The sequence below is a fragment of the Buteo buteo genome, chromosome 16 (assembly GCF_964188355.1).
Source record: "Buteo buteo chromosome 16, bButBut1.hap1.1, whole genome shotgun sequence".
In the NCBI taxonomy this organism is placed as follows: domain Eukaryota; kingdom Metazoa; phylum Chordata; class Aves; order Accipitriformes; family Accipitridae; genus Buteo; species Buteo buteo.
The window spans coordinates 30159409-30184148 of NC_134186.1; the positions used below are offsets into that span (position 1 = coordinate 30159409).

General features: G+C 46.2%; 1 protein-coding gene across 1 annotated transcript in view; it reads right to left on the minus strand.

Annotated features, from left to right (window-relative positions):
* Nucleotides 1-24740, minus strand: part of EPS8L2 (EPS8 signaling adaptor L2) — a 66385-nt gene that overhangs the window by 10122 nt on the left and 31523 nt on the right. Inside the window, exons 4-15 of the mRNA XM_075048487.1 lie at nucleotides 18036-18100; nucleotides 11968-12129; nucleotides 10964-11113; nucleotides 10739-10818; nucleotides 10447-10586; nucleotides 8236-8315; nucleotides 7611-7737; nucleotides 7163-7251; nucleotides 4789-4863; nucleotides 3587-3735; nucleotides 3278-3404; nucleotides 2769-2884 (exon numbers count right to left, since the gene is read on the minus strand). Coding sequence (XP_074904588.1) covers nucleotides 2769-2884; nucleotides 3278-3404; nucleotides 3587-3735; nucleotides 4789-4863; nucleotides 7163-7251; nucleotides 7611-7737; nucleotides 8236-8315; nucleotides 10447-10586; nucleotides 10739-10818; nucleotides 10964-11113; nucleotides 11968-12129; nucleotides 18036-18100 — 1360 coding nt within the window. The remainder of the gene's footprint in view (nucleotides 1-2768; nucleotides 2885-3277; nucleotides 3405-3586; nucleotides 3736-4788; nucleotides 4864-7162; nucleotides 7252-7610; nucleotides 7738-8235; nucleotides 8316-10446; nucleotides 10587-10738; nucleotides 10819-10963; nucleotides 11114-11967; nucleotides 12130-18035; nucleotides 18101-24740) is intronic.

The following is a 24740-nucleotide window of genomic DNA, read 5'->3' on the forward strand; positions in this document are numbered from 1 at the left end:
ATCTGACGCAGAAGACTCCCAGGTTCTGTATTCGCAGTGGGCATGCCAGCAGGGGGTCAGGCTCTCCAGTTTATGTCAGGTTCTGTGTAGCTGAGTGAAGCCAGTGCTTCCGGCACTGCTAGCAATTGTAGTTTTTAGCCTGATGTTTTTCCGCTGCCAAGTTCTTGGGTTTGGTCAGTGATTTTAAATCTATGATCTGTGGAAACTTGGCTCTTTGTGGACTGCTTCTGAGGCATCTGTAAAACCTGACTTTGAAAAGCAAGCCCATTATGCTTAGTTTCAGTTCCATTTATTGTCTTCATTAGATAGCTTTTGATGGCCTGAAAAAGGTTGAAACCACTGGTTTAGTGGTTTGGTATCATGCCTATGGCTGTAGTGTTGTGTTTAGCTTGCTTGATTTGGGACAACTCCTGGTGTAGTTCTGGCCATGTGCAATATAGAAGTTGTAAGCCTGTAGTGGGGGAGAGCTTGGAGCAGGCTTTCAGACAGACTGAATCCACCAGTCAAGAAAGGGAGTGGTGGCCTTACCCAGCAGTACCCTGAAGGCAGGGAGGGGGAGGAAAGCCCAAGTTAGGGAGTTAGGTAGAATTTACTTCTTTTGTAGCATTCCAGAAGGTAAATGAGTCATGAGGAAAGACGTGATGGCTGGAGGAGTTTGAAGCTAATGTGTAATTTGCATGCAACTAGATTTTACACAAGTGACCTTCATTGATTATTGTAATGTTGCTTGGGGCTTCCATGATACTTCTCTGCAGCCAAAAGCCCCGGTGTAAATAATAATACTGATGCATGGGTATATTTGTTAATATGGGGTCTCTTGGTTAGAAAACTAGTTCAAACTACCCTGAAAAAAGCATGAGTACAGCAGGAAGTATGTCTGTGCCAGGACTGTGATCTTGGCAAACATCCAGGCAGGCTTGGCTGAGGTCTGCTCTGGACTGAAGAAGACATCTAAGCACATTCTCAATTTTAGCATCTGCTTCGGTGCTGTTAACTTTGATTTTCTTTTTTTTCTTAAATGTTATGCATAAGGAAAACTTGCTGTTGACAGTCTGAAAGGTAGGTAAAAAGACACAACACCTACCCCAGGAGAACAGAGATCCTCATCTATGCTCACACTGTAGTTAAAATGGGTGGTGTCTCAGGGAAATAGTCACCTTGGTAAAAAGGCACGCTGTTAATTTGTATTCCAGGGCTCGACGCTACTATTTATAGTTTGTCTGCTGAGACTAACAGACGAAAATGTTTCCTTAAGTGCATTGTCTACTAGTCACTAAAGATAGGCTTAAATGTTCTCATGTAAACTAAGTTCTTACTTTTCATAACCTCACTGAGAAATATGGAATTGGAGAAGAGAATTTGTTATCATAATTCTTTCTGTACTCAACACTGCATCTGCACCATTTTATGGTCCCACCAGGACCTCTGATGGGGTGAATGAGAAGAATAAGTTATTTTGCTGATATAATTGGATTTAATGTATTTTGCTGTGAATTTGAACTTCTTTTGTAGTAGTAGACCTTATAAATTTTCTAGATTAGAACATAAAACCATGAAAAAACAGTCTGGCTTGAAGGTTTTTTTTCCAGTCTAGAGCTGGCTACAGAAAAGTGCATGGTTAAGTGCTTTGCTGGGTCTGGACTTCAATCTTTGAAGATTTGAAGTCGATAACTTTATGTCAAATCACCACAAAGCAGACTATGGCAGAGAATTCATTTGCAATTTGGGAAGAGTTTGTTGAAACTCGGAGACCTTGTGAAAATTTCAAAGGCGTAAGCCTGTGTAAACAAGCAAGCAGATGAAAAGCCTCTAAACTTTGAACCAGAAGTTCTTTCATAAAGATTTTATACCACTGAGTAATGTAATAGAAAACTAGCAGTGGGGCAGAGTGTTTGGTTAAATTATGAGAGCCATCTTTCCCTTGGAAAAAAGCCTGAGGCAAAGGGGTGGCCTTGTTGGTTCTGGGTTGGAAACTGAACTTTCCAAGACTTCCAGAGAAAGGGGAGTGTTTTTCCCCATTTTCTGGATTTATCTCATTAAGAAGAGTTGTCTGAAATCAATGCCCTGTCAATTCCTGATAGAGAGATGGGCAAGACTGGAAACACATTCTCATTTTATTCAGCCTCTAATAAATCTTATTCCCTTTGGTTGTGACTGAAAGCAAAAGGAGGAGCTGCTGCATCCAGTGAAATAAATGGCACTGCCTTAGTTAAAATGTTTTCCACGCAGTGCTGCTGAGGTCAGGCTGCTCTTTCCCAGCACTGCATTTTTCAACAGCAGAAAGCTTGCATGTGCTTATACCTTCATACAGATTCCTCCTATAAGCAGGTTCTTTCTATGCAACGTGTTGTGGCTTTAGGATGAATGGAGACATGCTAGCTTCTCTAAATGTATGGAGAACAAAAATGCAGTGCAGTATCTTTGGCACATGATCCTTAATATCACTTCGGTGGGCTGATGTTATGAGACAAGACCTACTGATTGACTAATGAAGTCAGTATTTTTGCCTCTTGTGGTGGAAAACACATGTAACCCATTTCCTTGTACACCTGCTGGTGATTAAAAAGCAGACAGTGTTTACATGAATAATCCCTCATCTGATCTTTGAGTTCTCTTGATCTTGTTACCAAGTCTGAATTAATAATGGCAGAGAGTTATCTACCAGGATGCCAAAACATCCTGGTGTCATGATCTGTTGCAGTGGGTGTTTATAAGGTTACAAGGTGGCAGCTGAGGTGCCCTTGTCCAGCGTGGTGCTGATACATTACCTATTTACATGCTGAGTGACGTTCTGTTTAAAGGCATCCACAGCTTGTGACTGATCAGCGGTCTGGCCACGCTTGAGTGAGGAGTTACGGTAAGGATATCCATTGGCTGATGATAGCTGGAAAGGGAAAAATGGAGTCAGTGTTACCAGGAAAGGGGAAAGCTGTATCAGAGGAAAGGAGAGTGATAGTGGTAGATGAATCATGGTGTGGAAGCTTTTGGTCACGATGAGGTGCACATCAGAGAAATGTTCTTCAGGCAAACCTGTATCCATGGGGCTCAGCTACAGTATAGTATCCTATTTCCTGTTGATCAGGAGGTGAGGCTGATTATTGCTGCCCTTTTCTGGCCTTATTTTCTTTCCATATTTAACTAGAATGACCAGATCCATCTGAGTTTTGAGCCGACTGCTTGTTGCACACCACTGCAAACTCCACAGATCCATCTCTCGCTCTGAAAAAGGGGGAGGAAGGGGAAAAGAAGAGAGGGTGGCCGGAGACACAAGACTAACCTCTTCTTGCAAGTGTCCAATGTCTATTTCCCAGGGAGCTCCACGGAAGATTTCCACAGGCGGTTCCCAGCCATTGCGGAATTTGGGGATGTAGGTGGGGATGTTTGCTTCTCGGGGCCATTCAGCTCTAGGATATGAAGCGGGGAATATGCAGTGAGATTCACAAGGAACATGTCTCTGAAAGTGTGTCAGGGAGAAGCCAGGGCATCAGGGCATCTTTGACCCTCTGACATGGCTATACAATCAAGCATCCCCTCTGCCTTTCTCAAGAGCTTGGGGAACCTGGTGAGATGGCAGCTCTGTCCTCACCTGGATCTGGTCCATGTCTCTCCCAGCGAGTCCCAGAGGTTTATCTCTTTTGGTGTCAGGTGTCCTCTAAGGAAATCTGTGGCGTCTTTAGAAAGAAGCGGGCTGACGACAGACTTGGCAAGCTCAGGGCCACCACAGCTACTGATGATCTGGATTACACAGAAATATAAGAGATTTTGCAGGAAATGTTCAGAATATCAAACCAGCACACACACAGAGGAACAGAAATTGAAGAGAAAAATCAGTGGCTCTGATCCTTTGGAGTCTCTATGACTGCCCACTCCAAAGGAAGCCAATGTACCCTTCGTGGTGAGTACCTCTAAAACCAGGCTAATTCACATTAGGCTTGCACTTCCAAAGTTCTCCTCTATGCCTTCATAGGTAAGGGTGAGCTTTCACAACACAGATGAACTAAATTAATGATCTGCTGCTACCTAAAAGGGGTGCTGTATTCCCTCAGCATCCCCTTATTATCCTTGGACTGCACTGATAGTACTTGATTGGCAGATTTTATTAAGAAAAAGCAAATAGACAAATAAGGCAAATAGTTCCGAAGTTCTCCAAGGTATAAAATGAAAGCCAGAGGGCAAGCCTTCATGCCAAAGCCTGACTCCTGTTGGCAGCAGCTAATCCTTAGATCAGCTCAGTTGTCTCAAGAAACATCAACCTAAATCTTTGACGAAGAATGGACGGTTCAGAGGAACACAAGAATTTTTCTATTGGAGTCAAAGCAAGATCTGATCTAAAAATTAGCTGTTGTTAGAGACAGGATGCATTGCAAGCTGGCACTTTAAAAAATGCAAAATCACTTGGTATTTGTGTCCCTTCTGACTTCTTTTTCAAACTGGGATTTCTGCTTCTTACTTTCAGTGCAAATATTGAGCCATGTTTGCTTGAAGGTGAGATCAGTCAGATTCCCAATGGGAACCAGAGCTGGCTTGCACTTTTTTTCCACAGTAAGTCTTTATTGGTGGGGTGAAAAGATTCATATTTGCTAGGGTTTGTGTATTTACTTCAAGCTGGAAATCGGATCAGAGGCCAGAAACACTGGCATTGTTGCTTCTAGGCTTTACTGAGAAAGCTTTAGCCATTTGTGAGCAGCCTTCTAACTCTTCTGCAAAATCTAGCTGCCTGTAATTCCAAAAGCAACATTAGAAATAAAAAGTATGTTCACAGTGAAACTGTGAAAAAATAAGGTTTACCAGTTCCAGTGGCCCAAATAGGAAATGCACCAACTCTGAAGCGCTGGGGTTCTGGATGTGCTTTCTCAGTTTGGCCTGAAAAGAGAAAGGAAACCCAGTTTAACCCTGACCTGATTTTGCCTTCTCTTTTCTGTCACATGGAGGGATTGTTGCTGACTGATATTTGCTACAGTTAATAACACTGCCTAAAAAGTAAGGAGCTTTTCAACAGTGCAACTGAAATTGGGAAAGAAGATTGGGCAGTAGGAATCATTCAGTTTTAGATCATTTCTATTTTCTATCCATTTCTAAGGGTGTTGAATTTCAGGAGGGGTGGAGTACCTATTCTGTTAAAATCAGTCCCTTCGAAGCTATTTTGAACAGCAGCAGAAAACCTTAGCTTATTTTGAAAGTTTTATGAGGAAGGGCCAGGCCTATTGCTTCCGACTTTTGCAAAGTTGAAAATCCCACTAGTTCCTATGAATGAAAACAACAGAGCAAGTGTTTTGCAGGGTCCCTTGGAAAATTGCTGACAAGCAAAAATCTCCGCCAAGGTCTTGCCTGCAGCACCTAGGGCTGCCCTGGCCACCAAAATGGTTGGTATTTGGAGTAGACTGTGATGGAATGGAGGACCAAATGTTTAGGATTACTGTAAGAATTGAATTTCATTAACAGCAATCAGCTAAGCTGTGGTGAGAAACCACTTCAGTTTGTGCCTCCGTTCAGCTCTTTCTTGTGTCCTGTGCTACTGGCATTGCTGCAGTGGAAAAGAGACTCCCTCCTCCCTACTGAAATGCAAGGCATTTTAAATGCTGGTGATTAAACATTAATGTAGAGTGGGAAGTGTGAAACAACGGATGGCAACAAGGTGACTAAATGAAATGGCACTTCACAAGGACTTCACAGCCATGTGGCATGTGACAGCAGTGCTGGGGCAGACATGGCATCAGCACCACTGATTCCCCGCTCTCCTTACTTGCCCCCGCCGCCTCTCGCCAGGAGATCAGCTGCTCACTGTGGGTTTGTGAATACGTGGGCAGCAAAGTTCAGGGCCCGAGTGGAGGGAGAGCTTGGGTACATGAATGAATTTCCTGTATGTTAGCTCCCACGCTGCTGACAGGGGAGCAGCAGTGGAGCTGAGCGTGGGGGCTGTGTGCCAGAGCATTTGCATAGATCCACACTTGCACGACTGGCAGTGTCCAGGGAAGGACGCTAACTCCAGTGCAGGCTGTGCTGTGACAAAGGGCTTGGCTGACTGCACTGATTCCACTGTATTTATCACAGCTGTGTCAGTGGTCAGAAAGGGCTGGGATGCAACAGGCCAGCTGGGATTTCTTTATGCTTGGAGAATCCTCAGCTGCTGCTTCAGGGAAAATAACATCCCGCTGTGGATGTGTGGCATAGTCTTAGGAGGGCACTTGATCGGTTTGTGCGAGCAGTGATTGCTGGCCCAGAGCTGCCGCTTCCAAGACTCAGTTCTGGTGCTGAGCAGGCAAAAATGTATGCATATTTGCTTCTAAAAGAAGCAGCTGGAGCTTGGTGTCCTGCATTAAGGTTGTTTACAATCTCTGTGGTTTCCTTACTGATAACTTCGCAGGAAGGATGTTTGGCTGTGTTCACTGGGCAAGATTGGTCAGAACTGGCAGAATTTCCTTCTGGCTCGTTATCCTCCTGGTCTCACACACTTCACTAAGCGGAGCTGGCAGCACTGGGAACATCTTTATGCTCCTGCATCCCCTTCTTAATGCAGCAGCTTCTCCAGGGGAGAAAGAGAGGAGGAGCCAGGAATCTCAGGGCAATGGGGGACATCAGTTATTGTTAACATGAGACTTTCCAGGCCTCTGGCTGAGGCAGCTTTACAGCTGCCCTGTAGACAGAATTGGATAGAACAATTTAAAGTAGATAACACTTTTTTTTTCCTATTTTAATATTTACAGTCCTCTGTTTTATGCTTGTAAGGGTAGCAAGGATTAAAGCTGTCACAAAACTACCCAGATATTTAAAGGCCACAAGCAGAAGCGATTATCTAGAATGGGGATGTCTGTATAAGCCTTTGCACAACTATCAGCAAGGTGGGCATGGCAGTTCTTGGCTTTCTAAGCTCATGGCTTCATAAGTGCTTTAAGTCAGGACTGCATCTGAAGAGACATCCAGACATTGCAAGGCTCCTGGCTGCTCAGTTCCATCCTGGACTTTATACTTCTAGTTTCGATTTTACAACTTGCCCCAAGAAACCTGCGCAAGCCTGACACAATGTTTGTTCTGGATTATGAAGAATCTGGAATTCACACCTTTGTCCCTTGATAATGTTTTCAGTTCAAATTTCACTTTAAATGCTTACTACTGGGAAAAAGCCCTGTCACTGCATGGGACGAAAACACCCTCAGTGTCTTACCAAGAGGTTAAAAGCCAGTTTGGTTTTCTGGAAGCAGTCGATGAACTCGGCCTCACTTGGGGGTCTTGCTCGAAGAGTCAGCATGCCCTCTTTCATGAGAAGGTGGAGAGAAAGACACTTTAATTAAAGCATCCCTTTTCAGGCAAGTTTCATCTTGCTGGCATGCAGAAGACACAGCAATAATGGGTGCTGAGACTAGAACTAGTAAAAATCAAGGGTTCAAGAAAAGCCAAAAGTCTTGCGCTGTGTTGGAGGCTTCACTAGGTTCTCTGTGCTCTACAAGAGGTCCCCACAGACCAGCAGCACCTTCCAAACTGGTGTAGCTGCTGTTGGGTCCATAGCCGTGCTGCTGCATCAATCTGGCCTTGCTAGGATGTGAGTTGAGGTCTCCTCCCAACCTTCATCCATGCCCCTGTGTTCCCTTTTTGTTTTCAGTGCTGCACTGTACCTGCTGGTCCTTTCTTCTTGTTCTTCTTCCCTTTCTTCCTTTGATTGAGCTGTCTGAATGCCTCTGCAGCCTTCTGAAGCCTGGCGACAAACACTTCAATGTCATCCAGAGTGCAGTTCAGAATTTGCTGTGAGGAGAGAAATGCAACAAACCAAGGTGAAAGAGAGCCCAAACTGCACGCAGCTGGGAAGCCTGAATCCCAGAGGGTGCCGCTCTGCCTGTTTCATTTCCTGGAAGAATGCACAGAAATGGGGAATCCAGGCATGAAATTAAGCTGAATTCATCACTTTCCAAACACAAAGCTGTGCCTGGTTGTGTGTTGTACTTATTGATGTGACAAGTGACCCCTGCTAATGGATGTCTGGAAAATAACCCCAAGGCTGGACTGTGGGCTGGGGAGGAGCAGACCTTCTGAAATCAGCAGAGCTACCTCAGGTCAAAGGAGATTGTAACTGACCTAGTGATGGAGCTTTGCTTTTGTTCACCATATCTTTATGCACAGTAGATGTGTTTAACAATGACTAGATTATGCATAAATTGTCTGCTTGTGGAGGAGCCCCTTGCTTCCTTCCTCTCTTCTCCCTCTCCTTCTGCCTATTGACTGTGCACTGTTCTTGTTACCAACCGTTTCTTTTTCAATCTTCTGTGCCAAGATGGCTCGGGACTCTTCGTGGTCATGAGAGCTGGAGCCTCGTCGTTCATAGTCTGCAAACAAGGGAGGCGGAGAAAAATATGTTTACTATCAGAGGTTGAAAATAGGCTGCGTTAAATGCAAGGACCCATGTGTTACGGCTGCACCATAGGATGGTAACTCCCAGCTTGGTTCTTTATTCTGGGTTATGAGAGCACCTCAGGAGATCACAAAGAGCAGGAGGCGATCAAAGTTGCCGATTAAATCCCAAGGTCACAGCACCTGCCCACCAGTCCTCTGTGTCAATATGCTGCCAGTTTTCAAGTATTAGCAGTGAATGAATCCTGAAGAGTGGCCAGCTATGGGTAGAGACCTGCAAGTGCTGGTCTCCAGCTGCTGTGAGTCACTAACTCCTTTGCCTTTGATGCATCTAAGCTGACTTAACACCTGCAGAGGAGCTGAAGAGCCACCACTTGCATGGTGGAGCACTCTGCATGTATGTAAAGTGCAATTAGAGTAACTCCCACCCACTCTTCTAACCCCCGGCTTTCTGCAGGAGCCTTCTTTGTCCCAGAGGTACCAGTTTAACTAAGTAGTAGTTGAGAAGGAAGAAATAAGACCGGGAAGTGAATGCAACTGTCGCTTGCTAGAAAGCAGCATGCCAGGAATTCTGCATGACTGATATTTAGGCAGGCCTATGCACAAATCAGCATTTTTGTACAAATGCATGTGCAGTCTCTCAAGTGTGTTTAATGTGTATTAAAAAATCTTCTTGCAATAAAAAACCAGGCACCTCCCAGCTTCCAGAAGACAGACTCAGTGAGGGGGTGATATTTCAGTGTGAACAATTGCTCAGGTGGCCTCTTGTGAAAAGAATAATGTATCAGCTCAGTGAAATGGAGTTTGAAAGGACCAGCACACCAGGTGTTTGGACAGCAGGATATATAAAGTGGGAGAACAGGGGAGGCAGTTTTGGCAAAGGACCATGAAAAATGTGCGTCATCTTTAAGTGTTAAGATGAAGTGATTAGTTTTGACAGGTTTTGTAGAAAAAGTAATAAGGCGTGTTTCAAAGGAGAAGCGATCTCAGCAAACCAGGCATCATTCAAGGCTTTCTTCTGTCACCTGCTTTCGTGCCAGGCTCTGTGTTCTCAGATCCAGAAATCCTGCCTGGGTAAATGCCCAGCTCTGCTGATGTAAGCAATGGACTTAAAGCTTTATGCTAAGCATCCTGGGAAGGGCAGAGTTAAGGGTGGCCATTTCATTAAAAACTGCTGTGCGTCAGAATATAGATGTTTCTACACGGTCCAGCTCTGAAATACAGATCTATTTTCATTATGCAAAGCTGGACCTGAAACAGGCTGCCAGATCAGCTGCTTGGCTTCAGATCCCATCCCAGGGAAACGAGTGTTTTCTCTCCTCAGCTGGCGTTTGGAGTTTCTTATAGTATCCTGATTACATGTTTTCCTTGAACCTAGAAATTAATCCTAAGAGAAGGTGGTACAACAGGCAGTGATAAGAAAGGCTTACAGTTTGCTCATCGTATTAGTCAATTTGAGCTTTTGTCAGAGAAATAGCTTATTTCTGTTAATTCTTTCTCCAGAGAGAAATACAAGCCGGCTCAAATGGGCTGAGGTCAGGATGGTTTTGGAATAAGATTTTAAATTAGCATATGGGCAAGGTGAGTTCAGATCTGCATTTCCACACTCAACTCTAGGAGAATTCATGCAAACCTCTTGATTTCTGAGGGCGAAACCTTGGCTTTTGTGAAGTCAGCAGAGCCAGGAATTTGCCTTTCTGACCAGGTCTGTCTTGTCTGTACGTTTTGAGATCACCAGTGCCTGGTCCAAGCTTCACATCATTGCTCAGTTTTATGAGGGGCTTTCACCTCTTTTGGGAATTTCAGTATCCCCAAAATACAGGTGTCATCACAAGGAGTTTCTAGGAGCTTTGATTTATTAAGCTGCCATTGAGAAGATGCGACCCAATTTTTAGGCATTTATAAAGCACAGCCAGAGATCCAACAAAATGTTATGCCTTTGGTATGTGTCTGTGTTAACTTTATAACACAGTGAAAAGACGCTGGGCTTCCCTGTGCTCCAGCAACACAGGGCCTGAAATGACCACAGGCCATTTCAGGAGAGCCGGCTGTCCAGGCTAACGAGTCCCCTGTCCCCAGGACAGACTCACTGAGCGCTGCCAGTACCTGGATTGTGCTGGGAGGGAGGTGCCACCCGGTTCCTGTTCATCCCTGAGCCTCGCATGTCGTGCTGGATCGGGATGGGAGCCGGCCCTTGCGGCGGTGGGAGGATGGATTGTCTCTGCCTGATTTTTTCTTGGTTTGCTCTGCAAGGGAAACAACGCAGAACAACCCTGTCAGTGGCTGCCGATCCTGTTTCTGAGAGACTGGTGTGTGAACGCACCATTGTAAACGGGGCTGCTTCTTTATTTTTTTTTTATTTGTATTTTTACTCCTAGCTATACCCTGTAGTACTTACTTGAGTGTCTGTGGCCGTATCTTCTTCCCATGCTTGTGGTCTGCCAGGGCACTTTCTATGTCCTCATGAACCATCTCCGCCTCAAAGATAAAATGGGGATGTTTTTAAGGGCTTTGCTTTGGAAAGGATTGAGGCCTCTAAGCAGGCAAAGGAAGAAGGGACTGGCAGGCAGCTAGGAGCATATTTTGTTCTCTGTTTCACACCAGCAAGGAGGGCTCTGCTCACCTCCACCTCGTCGCAGTTGAAGAAGTGGATGTCAGGTTTGTGCTGCTCTGAATCCTGACACACCAGGAGGAGGATGGAGGAATAGCGCATCTGATTCAGCACTGTTTGGCAGTGCTGGACTGTCGGCAGGGGAAAGTCCTCCAGCTCCTCCTGGAAGAGAAAGAGGAAGGGGTGAGACAATGGGGAACCGTCGAACTGATGGGGAATGGTCCTGTGTATGAACTCCTGGGATCCCTGTTTGAGGAGAGAGACCTGGGACTGAGGAATAGGAGAGAAGTGGATGGCAAATAGAGGTGGCCTCTTTTTCTCCTCAGACTCCTGAATATGGGGCCCAGTGTGAGACCTCAATAACTTGAGCTTTGTTGCTCACCATCATCATATTGCTGTGCTCTACCTGCACCAGTACACTTGTCATGCATCCCAGCAGAGCACTGGGAGGAAAGATGCTTTCTGTGAGGGGCTTACCCTCCCACTGTCTCCTTGGATGATCTTGGGCTAATATTCTTTGGTTTCTCATTGCTAAAATCAGGGCAGCACCATCCCTCTCCCACTATATGGCTGCTCTTTCCCCTCAGATTAAGTGTCCTATGTGTATGTATGTGTGTCACCTGTCAAAATGGGGCACTGTTCTCAGGCAGGTGATCCTACATGTTATTTTAATGCAGGTAATGTTCTTCCCTCTCTGCTTATGCTTTATGCAGCTCTCTGTGGACCTGTAAGTCTGCATCACTCCCACAGAAAGCAGTTTTACTGTTGGCCTGGAGCACAGCTCAAGGTATCTTTCACCTGGAGTATCTGTGCTCTGGAGCCGTGAATAAATCATCCCACGCCTACCTGACCTTTGAATTAGAGTCAGCCAACCCCCGCACACCCAAGAGTGGATTTTGGTAGTGATTTGCCCTTCTTTGGGTTCTTTAGAAATGGCCCTGTCCGGCAGAAAGGGAAGGGGACACACTGCACCCTGTGCATCAGTCTGTGGGTAACTCTCGCAGAGTGCTGGGTACCTGTGACTCGCAGTCCAGCAGGCGGATGGACTTGTCGTTCACTTGTAGCAGCATCTCCTGTGTCCAGATCTTCTCTTTTGAGTTGAGCAAGATGAGTTTTCGGATAGCATCATCCACTGTCACAATGGACTCGCTCTTGTCCATGATGAAGGTGGCCAAGTGCTGAAGTTGGAGGGAAAGGAGGAAAAAAACAGGTGAAAAAGATTTGATGGTGTGTGTACTGTAAATCAATGGTAAAAAGCCATCTCTAAAGGCTTGAACTACTGTTTGTCTGCTCTTCTGAGCACAGGCATGAAAGAGTAGCTGCAGAAAGTGTACGTTCTGGTTGTTAGTACCAGCCTGGCCACAGTGGTGAAAGATCAGGGTTTCATAATGCAGCAAGGGTTTTCATAACGAGTTTTACCACTTGCATATTTATCTCATCATATGTCAATTCTAGCAGCTCTGGCCTCCGTCCAGCAGTGCAAATGCTTTGTATGCACAGGTTAGTCCCCTGGCTTTTCTGAAACTGGCTTGGAAGTTTAAATACGGTAGTTAAGCTTCACTTACCAAGCACTTGCATTTTGCTCATCTTGCGTAGCAGATTTCCCTGTGTGGAATCTGTCCCAGGCAAAGAGCTCACGCAAGCCATGGGCAAATATTAGTCCTCTGTGCCAAGGTGGGATCCACATGATGCTTGGGCTTTGGCCAGGTCCCCTGCTCCGGGTAATTCGACAGGCAGCACAGCTGCACCAGAGAGCTTCTGAGCTGCAGTGCAAAACTACCTGGTCTGAAAGACAGCTCCAAACCCGACAGCTCACTCTATACCAGCCCTTCAATCCCCTCATGTTACCTTCCCTCCAAAAGTACCTAAATCAGCCCTCGTGGTAGTGAAAATAGGCATCACTGACTGTAAGAAGGGATTTTTTTGCTACTTGCCTCTGTCCTGCACTGTGGCTTTGCTAGATTACGCTGGTTTTCCTCCCTCCCTCCATCCAGCACTAGGCTGGTCCTGTAAACCCAGCCTAGTGCTCTGCCTGCTGCCAGCCTGGTTTCCATGCTGTCCTCCCCTCTTGCGCTGCCTTGTGTGTGCACTTGGGCCAGGAGCAGCTCAGGTAAGGTGGTAACGTCCCAGACGTGACTGCACTCACATGCTTTTCCATCCCTGCTCTACCTGTGTCCTGAAGCACACAGTGATCCAAGCCTGGCGCTTGGTGCTTGTATTTACAAAGAATTTGTGTAATCGAGCTGCGCCTGCAGGCTTTGGACTGCTTCTGGGGCTCTTCGTGAGGGGAATGCCGGACAGGGCAGGGAGGCAGCTGCAGCAAGAAGCGTGTTTCATCCAAATGGTGCGAGTGCTCCCCCCCAGCAGTGGGTGAAGGCCACTCCAGAAATCCAGGTAACTTATTTATCTCTACTCTGATCAGCAGCCAGTGAGAGCAAGCGCTGCTCTCTGTGGATGGGGAGAACTTGAGTCTGCCAGCAGAGGGGACTGCAAGGCAGGAGAAGCTGGGAGCTTTGCCTGCTCAAAGCAGCCAGGCTGTTTTCTGTGCAGTTGTCCCTGTGCGAGTGACAGCACAGTCAGGCCATGCGTTCAGGTGACAACAAGGGAAGGGAAAAAAACATCTGGAAGGAAAAGGAAATGGTCCTGTCTCACCTTGTTCGCTCTGCTGCCCTGCTTGTGTTCCTGGTGAGGAGAAGGGAAGGAGAATGTGCCTGACTGGGAAAGCAGCTGAAGGCTTTCCCTGTTGTAACCAACTTTCTCCAGGAGAGAAAAGCAGGAGGCTTTTTGATGGGCGAGCTATAGGCCTAACTGAGGTGTCTGTGCCACAGCTGGTCCTAGGGCCTGTTGCCAGGAGGTGGATCAGGCCAAGTCCTAGCTCTTTCTTCCCTGGAATATTGATGGCCCATCCACCAGCATGACCCTCTCGCCCCGCTTCCCCTACTCAATAGCATTAGGGTAAATACCATGTTGCTGCTGAATCAGCTGCGGGTCAGCTGAAGAGCCGTGGAACAGATCAACCCTTCTGGCAGGGAGACCCAGGTACTGCAGGTAGAGCAGATGCTTTGCATGTGTTTGCTATGGGGCTGAAGGCAACAGTGCGGCAATGCCAGAAACAGTCCTGCTGGGCATTTAGCGTTTGTGTGGATGGTGGCAGTGGGACCTCCTGCTTGTCTTTTGTGCACAAATCCTGCAGCCTCGTTTCAAAGCAAGAGCTGAAAAAATGGGGTGCGTCTAAAGCAAGCCACAAATTGAGATGTGAAATTTGGAAAGGCTCTTTGTTTTCTCTTGTATAGGGATGAGTTTTGCCTGGCTTTTTCTCCTTCTGATCCCTTGTCTTTTTGCTTTCTCCCCGTGATCAGGCATAACCTTTGTAGGGTTCAGGCAGTTTCTTTCTGGTGCTGACTCTGCTACAGTGGTGCCATTTGGGGGTCAGGATCCAGCATGGCACAAAAAGACAGTCTTTGTCCCAGAAGACTAGCGAGTAAGAGCTGCAAAATGCAAGAAGAGGAGGAGAAAGGGCTGGGCAAAAATCTCTCTGTTCCCAGTAGCAGTCTCAGCTCATGACCTGCTTAAATAACCCAATGGGTAGTGTCCACAATCAGTATAGCCTCAGCGAACAACGGAGGAGGGTGAGAGAGTTGCTTGGGAAGTCCTTTTTACCTGTAAAAGCCCAGGGAAATGTGAAGCAGGCTAAGCAGCAGCAAAAGCTGACCCTGCTCCAGCACCAGGGAGGGAACCAGTGCTGTCCTGCAGTGGAAATAGGCTATGAAGGGACCTCAGAGAGGCTGTGAAGGTTGGGGTCTGATACAGACCTGATGGACCTGAGGGGTATGCGTGTACTTAGACCATGGAGCCTTGGACAGTCGTGTTGAAGCACAGGCAAGAATTGTTGTTGTGATCAGCTCCAGACAAGGTGGATGCAGGGGGAAAGGCTCAGATTTAAAGCACTGGTAGCCCTGACAGGCAGAAAGGGCTGAGTCTTTAAACATGATGGTCAATGGTAGGAATTAGGGGTGGAGAGGATTTGTGGTGACCAATTTGTTGTTAAGGTGGTTGTTGGATTCTTCACAAAGACTGGAAAGAGCAGGGACGAGGATAAACACTGCAGAGTGTAAGACCCAGTCCTGTGTTCATAAAGCAAAGGTATTGGGCGAGGCACTGTCTAAATAAAACTCCTGGCAGGTATTTGAGCTGAAAGCTGAGATTAGCCATGCAATCAGATATGAAAAACATGCTGAGTTATATGTTACTGTAATTGTAAAATACTGCACGAAAAGGTATTCGCAAAGTCAATATTATCTGTGCAGAAGTGACAAACCCTCTGCTTCCTGAGCAGTGAAGAGAACTGGTTAATACCTGATGACGGACATTCTTATCTCTTCTACTATTTTAACTGCCAGGTTTACAATCTTCATAAATTCTTTTGTTGTTTAATGTTAAGTAAGTTAATTTTCATGGAGGGGAAAGCTACTTGTCTAAATGAGACTCATTAGAATATTTTTTCTTTAAATACTGGTAGAGGGAGAGAAGCTTGCTACTGTCTTTGATTTATCTCATTAAAAACCCTTTTCATCCAGATGGATATTCAAATATAGTAGCTTTTGTAAGACTGGGCAATGACTCTGTCCACTATGAAACTTCGATCAGCTTATAGATTACTTCAAAGGGTACAAAATGCCTCATGTGAGGAAACCTCTTCCTACCTCGCTGCCTGCCACTGAAATCCTGTTTGCCTTGGTCGAAGTTCAAGGTAGAGACTCTCAAATGGGTGGCATATGGCATAATTAATGAAGAATTCATGTACATGTCACTGTTTAAAGTCCCTTCTCTGCTTCCATGAGTGACTTTATTTGGTAGGAGTCACTGATGGGGATGACTGGCAGGGCCCCACTGATGGGGCAGCTGGCCATCGAGCTAGTTTCTCCGATGGAAACCAGGACCTCTTTCCGAACAAGTATTTTTAAAAGTCTAAATTTCATTTTAAGCAACTGAACAGGCTCCTTTATTTCTAACCGTGTACTTAAGCTCTCTCCTGGACTGGGATCTTAAACCAGAGAAGAGAGGGCCCCATCTACTAAATAGAAACCTCATAAAGTGTTTTCCTTTCTTGCCTTGCCCGGTTTTCAGTGATGAATTGTCCAGCTGGCCTCAGATGGGCACCTCTGTTCCCATGCTGGCCTGCACTGGAGTGTCGCATTACCGGAGTCACCAGGCCCAGGGTGGCCAGGCAGGCTCCTCTTTTTTTGAGTGGATGTCTGTGACACAGAGAGATTAATTTGCCTTAATGCCTGTCATGGTTGAAGGGTTTTGAATTACTTGAGAGGACACAGTAGCTGAGGGAGAGCTGAAAGATGATAGTCAATGTGGTCTCTGTTGTTTGGGCAGATGAGTTCCTGTAACCACCACGGGAACCCTGCTTTTAACCTGTCTGTCCATGCTGATTGAGAAGGGTTTGAAGCACAGGGTGACAAGAGGGACAACAGCTTCCACTACTCTCCTTCAAATGCAGAGGAAAGAGAGATGACAGCAGCTTTTCCATTTCCTGTTTCCTAGTACAGAATTTCCCTTGTCTTTTTAATATCTTTTTTCCCCCATTCTCCTCTCCCCAGTTACTCAACACTTTAATTTGCTGAATCTTGAAAGGAAATATATTTTTGATAAATGATGGTTTCGGATGCCATTTTCAATTTAAATTTAAAGTAGAAAAGAGGTCCATATGTAATTAAACCCACTTCACATTCTTTAATGATCGTTTTTGTCCTCCCTTCTTGTCCACCATTTCCCATCTGCAGGCTGTAATGACAGAAAGTGTCCAGCTGAATGACTGATTAGTGCTGGCTCTACAGCAAGTCCCCAAGACAGTGACCTCCCAAGCACATGTCACACCTCATAGCAAGAGGACAGGGTCGCTGACCTCAAAATGTCCCAGACACCGGTCCTAGGTGTAGCCCAGCAAGGGAAAGGGGACAAGCCAGTAACTTCTGAGCCTTCGGTACAGGTCAACACACTGGACATGCAGAAGCAGTGACTAGTCTCTGTTTCCCTCCCCATCCCCAAAGCAGTCTGTCTAATGTGGGTGTCTCTCCCACTCTTCAGTTCAAAGAAACGTGTGGGATCCAAGGGAGGGACAGTTAAATGGTCAGGGATGACCTGTGTTATACAATGAGGGAGGAGCCATCTAAGTCTGGACCCGGCTTTATTATAGGATTTGAGCATGATTCAGAGTTGTGCTGTGGAAAGCTGTTTGTAGCCGTGTGGGAGGATCTGTGAGCTATACTGGAGTCTATTTGCTTGGACTTTCAAATAATGCCATACCATAATGGAACAACTGCTGCTCTCCAAATCAAGGAGTTGGAGAGGAGCAGCAGAAAAATAAAAGATGGCAGGAGAGCTGGTATTGATTTTAGACAGAGCAGGCAATGTGTAAGAGGAGAGAAAAGAAAGGAGAGGGATCTGGTCCAGCCTGAAACCTCTGACTCGTAAGAAGGAGTGGGGTCAGTCTTGGGAGAGGAATTGTCTCAGGACTTGTGCTGCTTTCATAGTCCTTTAGTTTATCTCCTCCACGTGTCTGTGGTGGAGAAATTCCTGTGCTCCACCTACACATGCTCTTTACTCTCCTACCCTTTTGTGCTCGAAGGAATTGGATGAGAAGCCCAGATGACCCCAGCTTCAGAGGCATTTTACATGTGATTGAGAGGACCTGTGTGGCCTCAGCCCCAGGGTCCAGGCTGGCAGGACCATGGTGACCTACAGCTCAAGGAGTGAAACTACAGTGGATGGCTAAGGCTGAAAGTGTGTCCTACAGTCCAGGAGATAGAAATAAAGGACCCAGCTGGGTGGGAAGCTCAGGAGGCAACTTTATCTGCAGGCATCAGGGAGCCAGGAACTGTGGCAAAGAAACAGGGGGCTTCAAGCAGCTTTGCTGTTTGCCTTTCTCAGGGTGTGAAGAGAGACGCTTGCTTATTTTAAGAAGGTTCCCAACTCTTCTCTGGCCTAATGAAGATCTGAGACAAACCACATTGCATTACCAGCATCTATTGCTGATGTTGGCCTTTCAGCCCTTAACATTTCATTGCATACTCACCTGTACGTGGTACTGTGAAGTCTCATGCATAATGACATTGGAGTTGGAATACTTTTTCCTTTGTTCTGCAAAAAAAAGAAGAGACCTTCATTGTAGTGGCTGTTTATCAGTATATTAAGGTCTGAGAATTACAGCTCTCATGATGGGTTGCTACAGTCTTTCTCATAGTCTCTGAGCTTCCAGCTTCAATCAGAGTATTGGGAATAATAAGACATATTAATGACATTAACTTTTATAACAAGATCGGCAAATTGGGTGTGTAGGGTACACATTCAAGTTGTATCCCTTAATGCTGCTGATACATTGATTCCTGGAGGTCAGCACAATTTGTGGAGGAAATTAAACCTAGTGTCAAGGAAAGCCCCAGGCAACGAATGATTAGGGAAGCTCTTGGAAGAGGGCTGGGGAAGTGAGGAGTGGCTTGAGAAGGCTGGCAGAAGGCTATGACATGCACATGGCAAGAAGAAAAAAAATGCAACCACAACCCACCAGTTTGGACATAACAGCCCTTTGAATCATCCTCCAGAAGAAACCCTCTGCACTACTGTGACGCTTTTAGTTTGCTTTCTTGCGTTTCCTGGCAAGCTGCAGTAAAGGGCTGTAGTTACAGATAGGAAGAGCTGTAGGGACCAAGGCCAGCTAGTCAGAACCTGGCTTTCTTGTACAATAGTTTTTGAGGCAACAAATCTTCATTACCTCCCGCATTTTCTAGTGGAAGGTGGCAGTAAAGAGCAATTGGGGGAAAAAATTACTTGGAATTTCATGAGGCTATTGAATATAACTCTATAAGAATTTACCCTGTCAGCTCTTACTGTGAATTGGTACTTGCCCAGGTATTCCTTATAAATACTCTGCTTGAATAGCAGAGGAGTAACTGTCCAGGCCCAGAGTGAACTGGGAACATCCAAACTGAAAACATCTTCCTCACCAGCAGAGGACATCCTCTGATCTCTGGTTCGCTTAGAAAATGCAATGGCAGTTTTATATGTTTTCACCCTTCTTAAAGCTTGCGTTAGAATATCCTGTCCTCTGTAGCAACGGTCACAACCAAGGGGATTTCGTAATGCAGCAAATGTTAGGGCTCTTTGTGTTTTAAAGATGTATATATTAATCTTAGTTTATTTGTGGTTTACTTCAAAGCACTCTCTAATGCCTTCTCAGAGATGTTGGCGTCTCTCTTGTTTTCCCCTTTTCTTTGAACACGGAGCATGTGGTCTCATTTAACAAATTTCACATTAAAGAGGCTGGCACCTAGAAAATGAATATCCTTATAGGAACTCGTTCAGTCAGTTTCCAAATTTATAAAAATAAAAAAGGATCTTTTGGTGAAGTAGTGCAAGACCTAGGTAAAACTTTCCAAAATGTTCCCTTAGTTTATATTTTTAGTAGCATGTCACTCTTTAGTAGACAAATACTCCCCAAAGACTTACAAGAAATGCTGGTAGTATTTTTGATTGTCAGGGTTTCTGCAAATGTCCTTCCTCAGGAGTGTGTGTGCCCCTGCATGTAACATGCAGCCTCACACCTAGATTTTTCCTGCCTAGAACGGGATAGGATTTCCAGCCAGCCCATCTAGCCCCTGGAATACTCCTGTTTCTGCTTGATTTGATTTAGCTCACACTTAGTGAGAATTTGGGGTTTCTTGGGCTGTCCTAAAATCAGAGTGCTGGCGGGGAGGGTGGTTAAAGACTGGTTATGGTTGAACAAGCTCAAACCTCTCAGGTATGTTAGACTGTGGGTCTTTCATGCTGTTTTCTTGCTCAGTGTCTGTCAGGTGCTTTCACTCCCGTGACCTGCCACGGTTTGGGGCGGCGAAATGCTGGTCAGGCACAAGGGGCGATGGAGTTGAGATCAGAGCTTGGAACAAGTGCAGGTTTGCAGCGTGCTTTTGCTTTGGGTTCCACTTCTTTAGTGTGAACCTCTTCCCCAGAATCCCCTTGCTTCTCTGTTATGCTTTTATTTCTACTTGGCGTCCATGGAAGGAGGATGAGTGGGTCCCTAAGCGCAGCTTGGGCTGGGTGGGCATTGCCAGCAGGTGTCCCTCCAGAGCAAGCACTGGCCCGAAGGGCTGCTTTCCTTGAGATTTAGCTTGGGGTAGTCACCTTTCTCCTTGGCCAGCAGAGAAGAGCTTTTAAATTGAGCTCCTCTTGGTACTTCTTCACAGACACAGGGCCGAGCACTGGTAGCAAACCTGTTTGTGACTGCAGGAGCATGCTAAACGTACAAAGATAGCCTAGAGACAACGAACACGAAAAGAGATGATGCTGCTTCTGTTCGGAGCCTGGCAAGAGTTGATAGAAGCTGATTTCAAGCTGATTTCTAATGCTTTTTAACACTTTTCTAACACTCTTTAAGCCTGAGGTGTGCCACCAGCTTGGCAGGACACCCGAGTACTTTGCATCTTGTGTCTCTGTGCCTGTGTCTGAAAACACAGCAGTATGCTTTGCCTCTGCAGCTAATTCCTGGTAGCCCTGAAGTGGCTGCTGTTCGCAAGTAGAAATGATGTATTGGTGGGCATGCTGGCAGGGGCGTTAACAGAGACTGCAGTTCTCTGAGCCGGTGCCTTTTACACTGCCAGTGCTGACTCAGAGGTGGAATGAGGATAGTTTGGGGGGAAAGATCTCAGACACCCAGCACGGCTCCCTGCTCAGCCATTAGCTTCCAGAGTGACCTTGAGTAAATTAATTAATATTTCAGCACGGCCACTTCCCACCTTAGCCTCACATTGAAGGGTCAATGGCATTTTCTGTTTGCTGTGTGTTTTAATTTCAGTCTGCCCTACTTCAAATGTGGGGCAAGGTCTGGAAGAGGGCACACGGCAACACACACCTCAGGGATTCGTGTCTGATATGAGTAACTTTTTTTTCTCTCAGTAACCTCAATTTCCTCACCAAGAATTTCTCATGTAAATAGATGACACTAATGGAAATGAGAACACCGCGTCTGTGTGGGATGGAGACAAATTTGGATTTTAAGACATCCCATCCCCTCCTTTTTAAAAGGGAGTGGAAAAGGCTGAAGTGGTCAGTCTGGAAACAAAGGGTTTTTACACTGGGACAGGCAAATGTCTCCAGCCCTGAAAGGAAGGGTGTACAGCTGTGTCAAGAGCTGGTAGTCCCCAAGGAAGGGAAGGTATACTGGGGGGACACGGTTTCCAGAGGGAGGCTAGCGTAGGACTGCGTTTCTGGTAGAACAGTCTACCAGACTGTAGGCTGGCTTTCTGGTAGGAGAACCAGACTGGCTTTCTAGTAGGAGAATAGCCCATGGAATTGTAGCAATGGTCAGGGCTGCAGCTGGTTGCCTACAGACTTTCTGGGGTCCCTTCCGATGCCTTTGCCCTATCCTTCAAGCTCAGAGAAGCTGCACGTGCCATGGTCAGGGCAGATCTCAGCATGCACCTCTGAGAGAATGTTTAGAGAAGCCCTTGGAAATCTTGGGGACCTGTAGAAACCTCAGAGCTCTGCATAGGCCAACTTCCCATCACCTGCACTCAGAGGTAAGCTGACTCAGAGGGCAAAGGCCCCTTTCAGCATTTGCAACCTTTTCCTGGGGGAATTTCTGCATTACCTTTAAAAGCTGCAGAACTAGAACAAAGTGCCTCTATTTTGTCTCAGGATGCCATTCAAATGACGTCCTAGAAGCTGCCCAGGGTGAGAAAGGGGGTGTTTCTGCATATTCTCTTTCCTGTCCCTTTCTTTAAGATGTCTGCTTGTTCCTTCTCCTGAAATCCCTTCTGTCTTGTTGGCTTCTACCTGGCCCCCACACCCATGGAAACTTTTATTTTTGTGTTTCCTCCTGGCATCCACAAATATAACCACAAGGCCTGAAAACAGCCAGGCTTTCCGGGGACAGCAGGGTGCCAAAACACTGAAATCTCCTTTCCTAGTGCTTAGTTTTGTTTTAAACACAGGAAGAGTTAAAGATCCAGGCTGCAGATCATAAAATAGTCAGTCTTAGGCTACATCTATCTGAGAAGCGTGGGTGCTTTAAAAAAAAATAGGGTTTTTTGGTTTGTTTATTTCAAAGCAATGTGGTGAAATATTGCAGACCTTTCCGTGGATGCATCATTATTTGCCTTAGCTATGCATCATTATTTGCCTTAGCTTAAATCTAGCTCTGGTTTTGCTGGGCTGATCCAAATATGCCACACACAGAACGATGCCTTCAGGGAGATCTGTGGCCGTTTGACTCTATGGATCAAGGGGGATCCTTTGCATTGAACAGGTGAACTCCCTTGGCCAGAAAAGACTTCAGAAGACAGGTTGCGTGTCCTGGGTGGCTCTCACACTGCCCTTCTGCACAGCCCTGTCCTCTGTCTGCTTAATTTTGTATGAATGAATGCACGCTGGCACATTAGCAGCCGTAGCTAATTTCCTCCTGGTTTATCTGACACCTCTCCTACTAGGACACTTTGCATTTCTACAACGTCTTGCAATGGAGAAGACCCGAGCACCATAACTGGTTGTCCAACCCATATCCTGGCCCCAGGAGGCAGAGAATTTGCATAATCCCCATGTGATAAATAAGCATTACAGGAATATAGTGATGATTTTCCCAAAATTAGATGGCAGCTGCTGTCAAAGCTTAGACACCAGTCTGCACCTCTGTTTAAATGAATTATCTTCTGCTGTGACCTTTAGAAGCTGTAGCAGTGGAGGACTCTGGATATAACACAGGCTGGGCTGCAAAGGGCAAGGAGAGCTCCAGGGCCATGGCACTAGTACAGCAAACATCTGAAGGTGATAAAAGCTGGCATGAGCCCACAGTGACCACCACTGTACTGTTTCCCTTCTGTCTGCCAAGAGAGCTAGAGTTGGGAAAACAATACAGCTTTGTCCCTTGCTTTTGGTGTCTAGCAACAAAAAAACCCAAACTCATAGCATGGGGATGCTGTCTCATCTGGAGGAAGGCAGCTGGTGTGATCCACTAAAAAGCAATGATGGGTAATTCAGTCGTGCCGTTTCTGAGCACAAACACTTGTTGTATGAATGGCATGGGTCATCCAGTAAGTTTTGAATTACTTGAGCACAGATGCCATGTGGGACATGCACATTCTGGTAAATTGTCTCACTTCTTGCCTCTGAGGATTTGGCCCAGTGAGCCCTAAGACACCCCTTTCAGGGAAAAAAAACAACCTATAAATGGTTCTTTAACTGAATTCAGTTCAGTTGTTCAGTCCTTTCATAATCAGCTAGCTTTAATCTTGCCATGTACCCAGAGGTGTGGGGAAAACTGTAAAGCCATTCTCTGAAGAATGTTATCTATCACCAATATCTTACAGATAAACAGTGCTGTGGGAATGATGTTTCCCACTGGCACCAGTGGCCATGTGAGGAAATGGAAAAAGCTCAGACCACTGCAGAGGCAGCAAGGTGCATTTTACTCAAGGTCTCAAAACTGGGTGTTGGGCTGAAATCCCAGTGATGAGGCTAAAATCTTGGCTGGAAGGGAGAGCGTCCTGTTTGGCTTTATGTTAAGGAGTGGAAGGGATGAAAGAGTAATAAATGAGGAAAAAAAAGCAGGATCAATGTACACCCTGGAGGGATGGGGTTATCAGCTTGGTCCAGGAAGCCAAACTACATCTTTTGTGCCAAGTTCCCTCCCCATTTTCACGCAACACCCTTTTTTTGCAGGGAGCTAGGATATGGCTGTGCACACTCCCTTCAGCCTGGTGGATTGTGTGCACAAGAAATCAGCTAGCAGGATAAATTCTGCCTGCTGGGACCAGCTTAGAGCTGAAATAACTTGGTTAAAGTCTCTAGGGATGTAGAGTAGAGCAAAGGAGGGCAGAAGTGGGCTTGTCTCTCTTTGTGTATGTCCCCTGCCAAGCCAACAGGGCAGAGCATCCCCAGTACAATGTACCAGTGGTACCAAGGGTGGGAGAAAGGGTGGTCGTAGGGGTAGGACACCCAAAGGGGCACCTGGGCTTGAGCCCTGCCTCTGCTGCCAGCTTCTGAAGTGGCCTGTGAATATTCACAAGGGGGAACATCAGCCTAGGGAGGAGGGAAACAACCTCCTCTGGCATTCAGCTTGTCTGACCCTGAAGCAGATAGCCAAAAGACGTTAGCTGAGCAGTGTGCCAAAAGCACCTATGGCTGCTGACTGCTGGGCTACAGCTGTACAACCGTACAGCTCTGCACAGAAGATGCTTGTGCCTCTGCATGTGGGGTAAAAAGGCCAAATGAGTTGTGTTCCCACCACGCTCTGCTTTCCCCAGATTCCTAGTGTGTTATAGCGGGTTTTTTCTGCTCTTTTTGCATTTTCTTAAGTGTCTGCGAGAGGGCAGAATGGCCTCGGGATTGCCGTGACACTACCTGTTCCCAGTGTGTTTCAGGGGAGTTTGAGCCCTTCTTTCCTGCTGCTGACGGGGGGAGTGCCTGTGGTGGTACGCTGAGCTGCACAGGGGTTACAGGCTTCTACAGGCAGGATCCCAAAGCTCAGTCCCAAGATATCATCTCTTTCCATCCCTTTACATTCTAAACTGCTCTAAACAAAACCTGTATGCCGGGCCAAAGTCAGTTATGGTGTAAACGGGTGCCTCTGTAACAAATGCAGCCAGCTACACCAGAGCTGCAAAGGCCCCAGCCTCCCTTCCATGCACATCCTTCTCTGATTAATTACCAAGTCTTATCACACAGGATCCTCCCTGATCCTCCCCATCTCTCCCCGTATTTGTTTTCAGCTGTTGCTGGGCAGAAGACACAG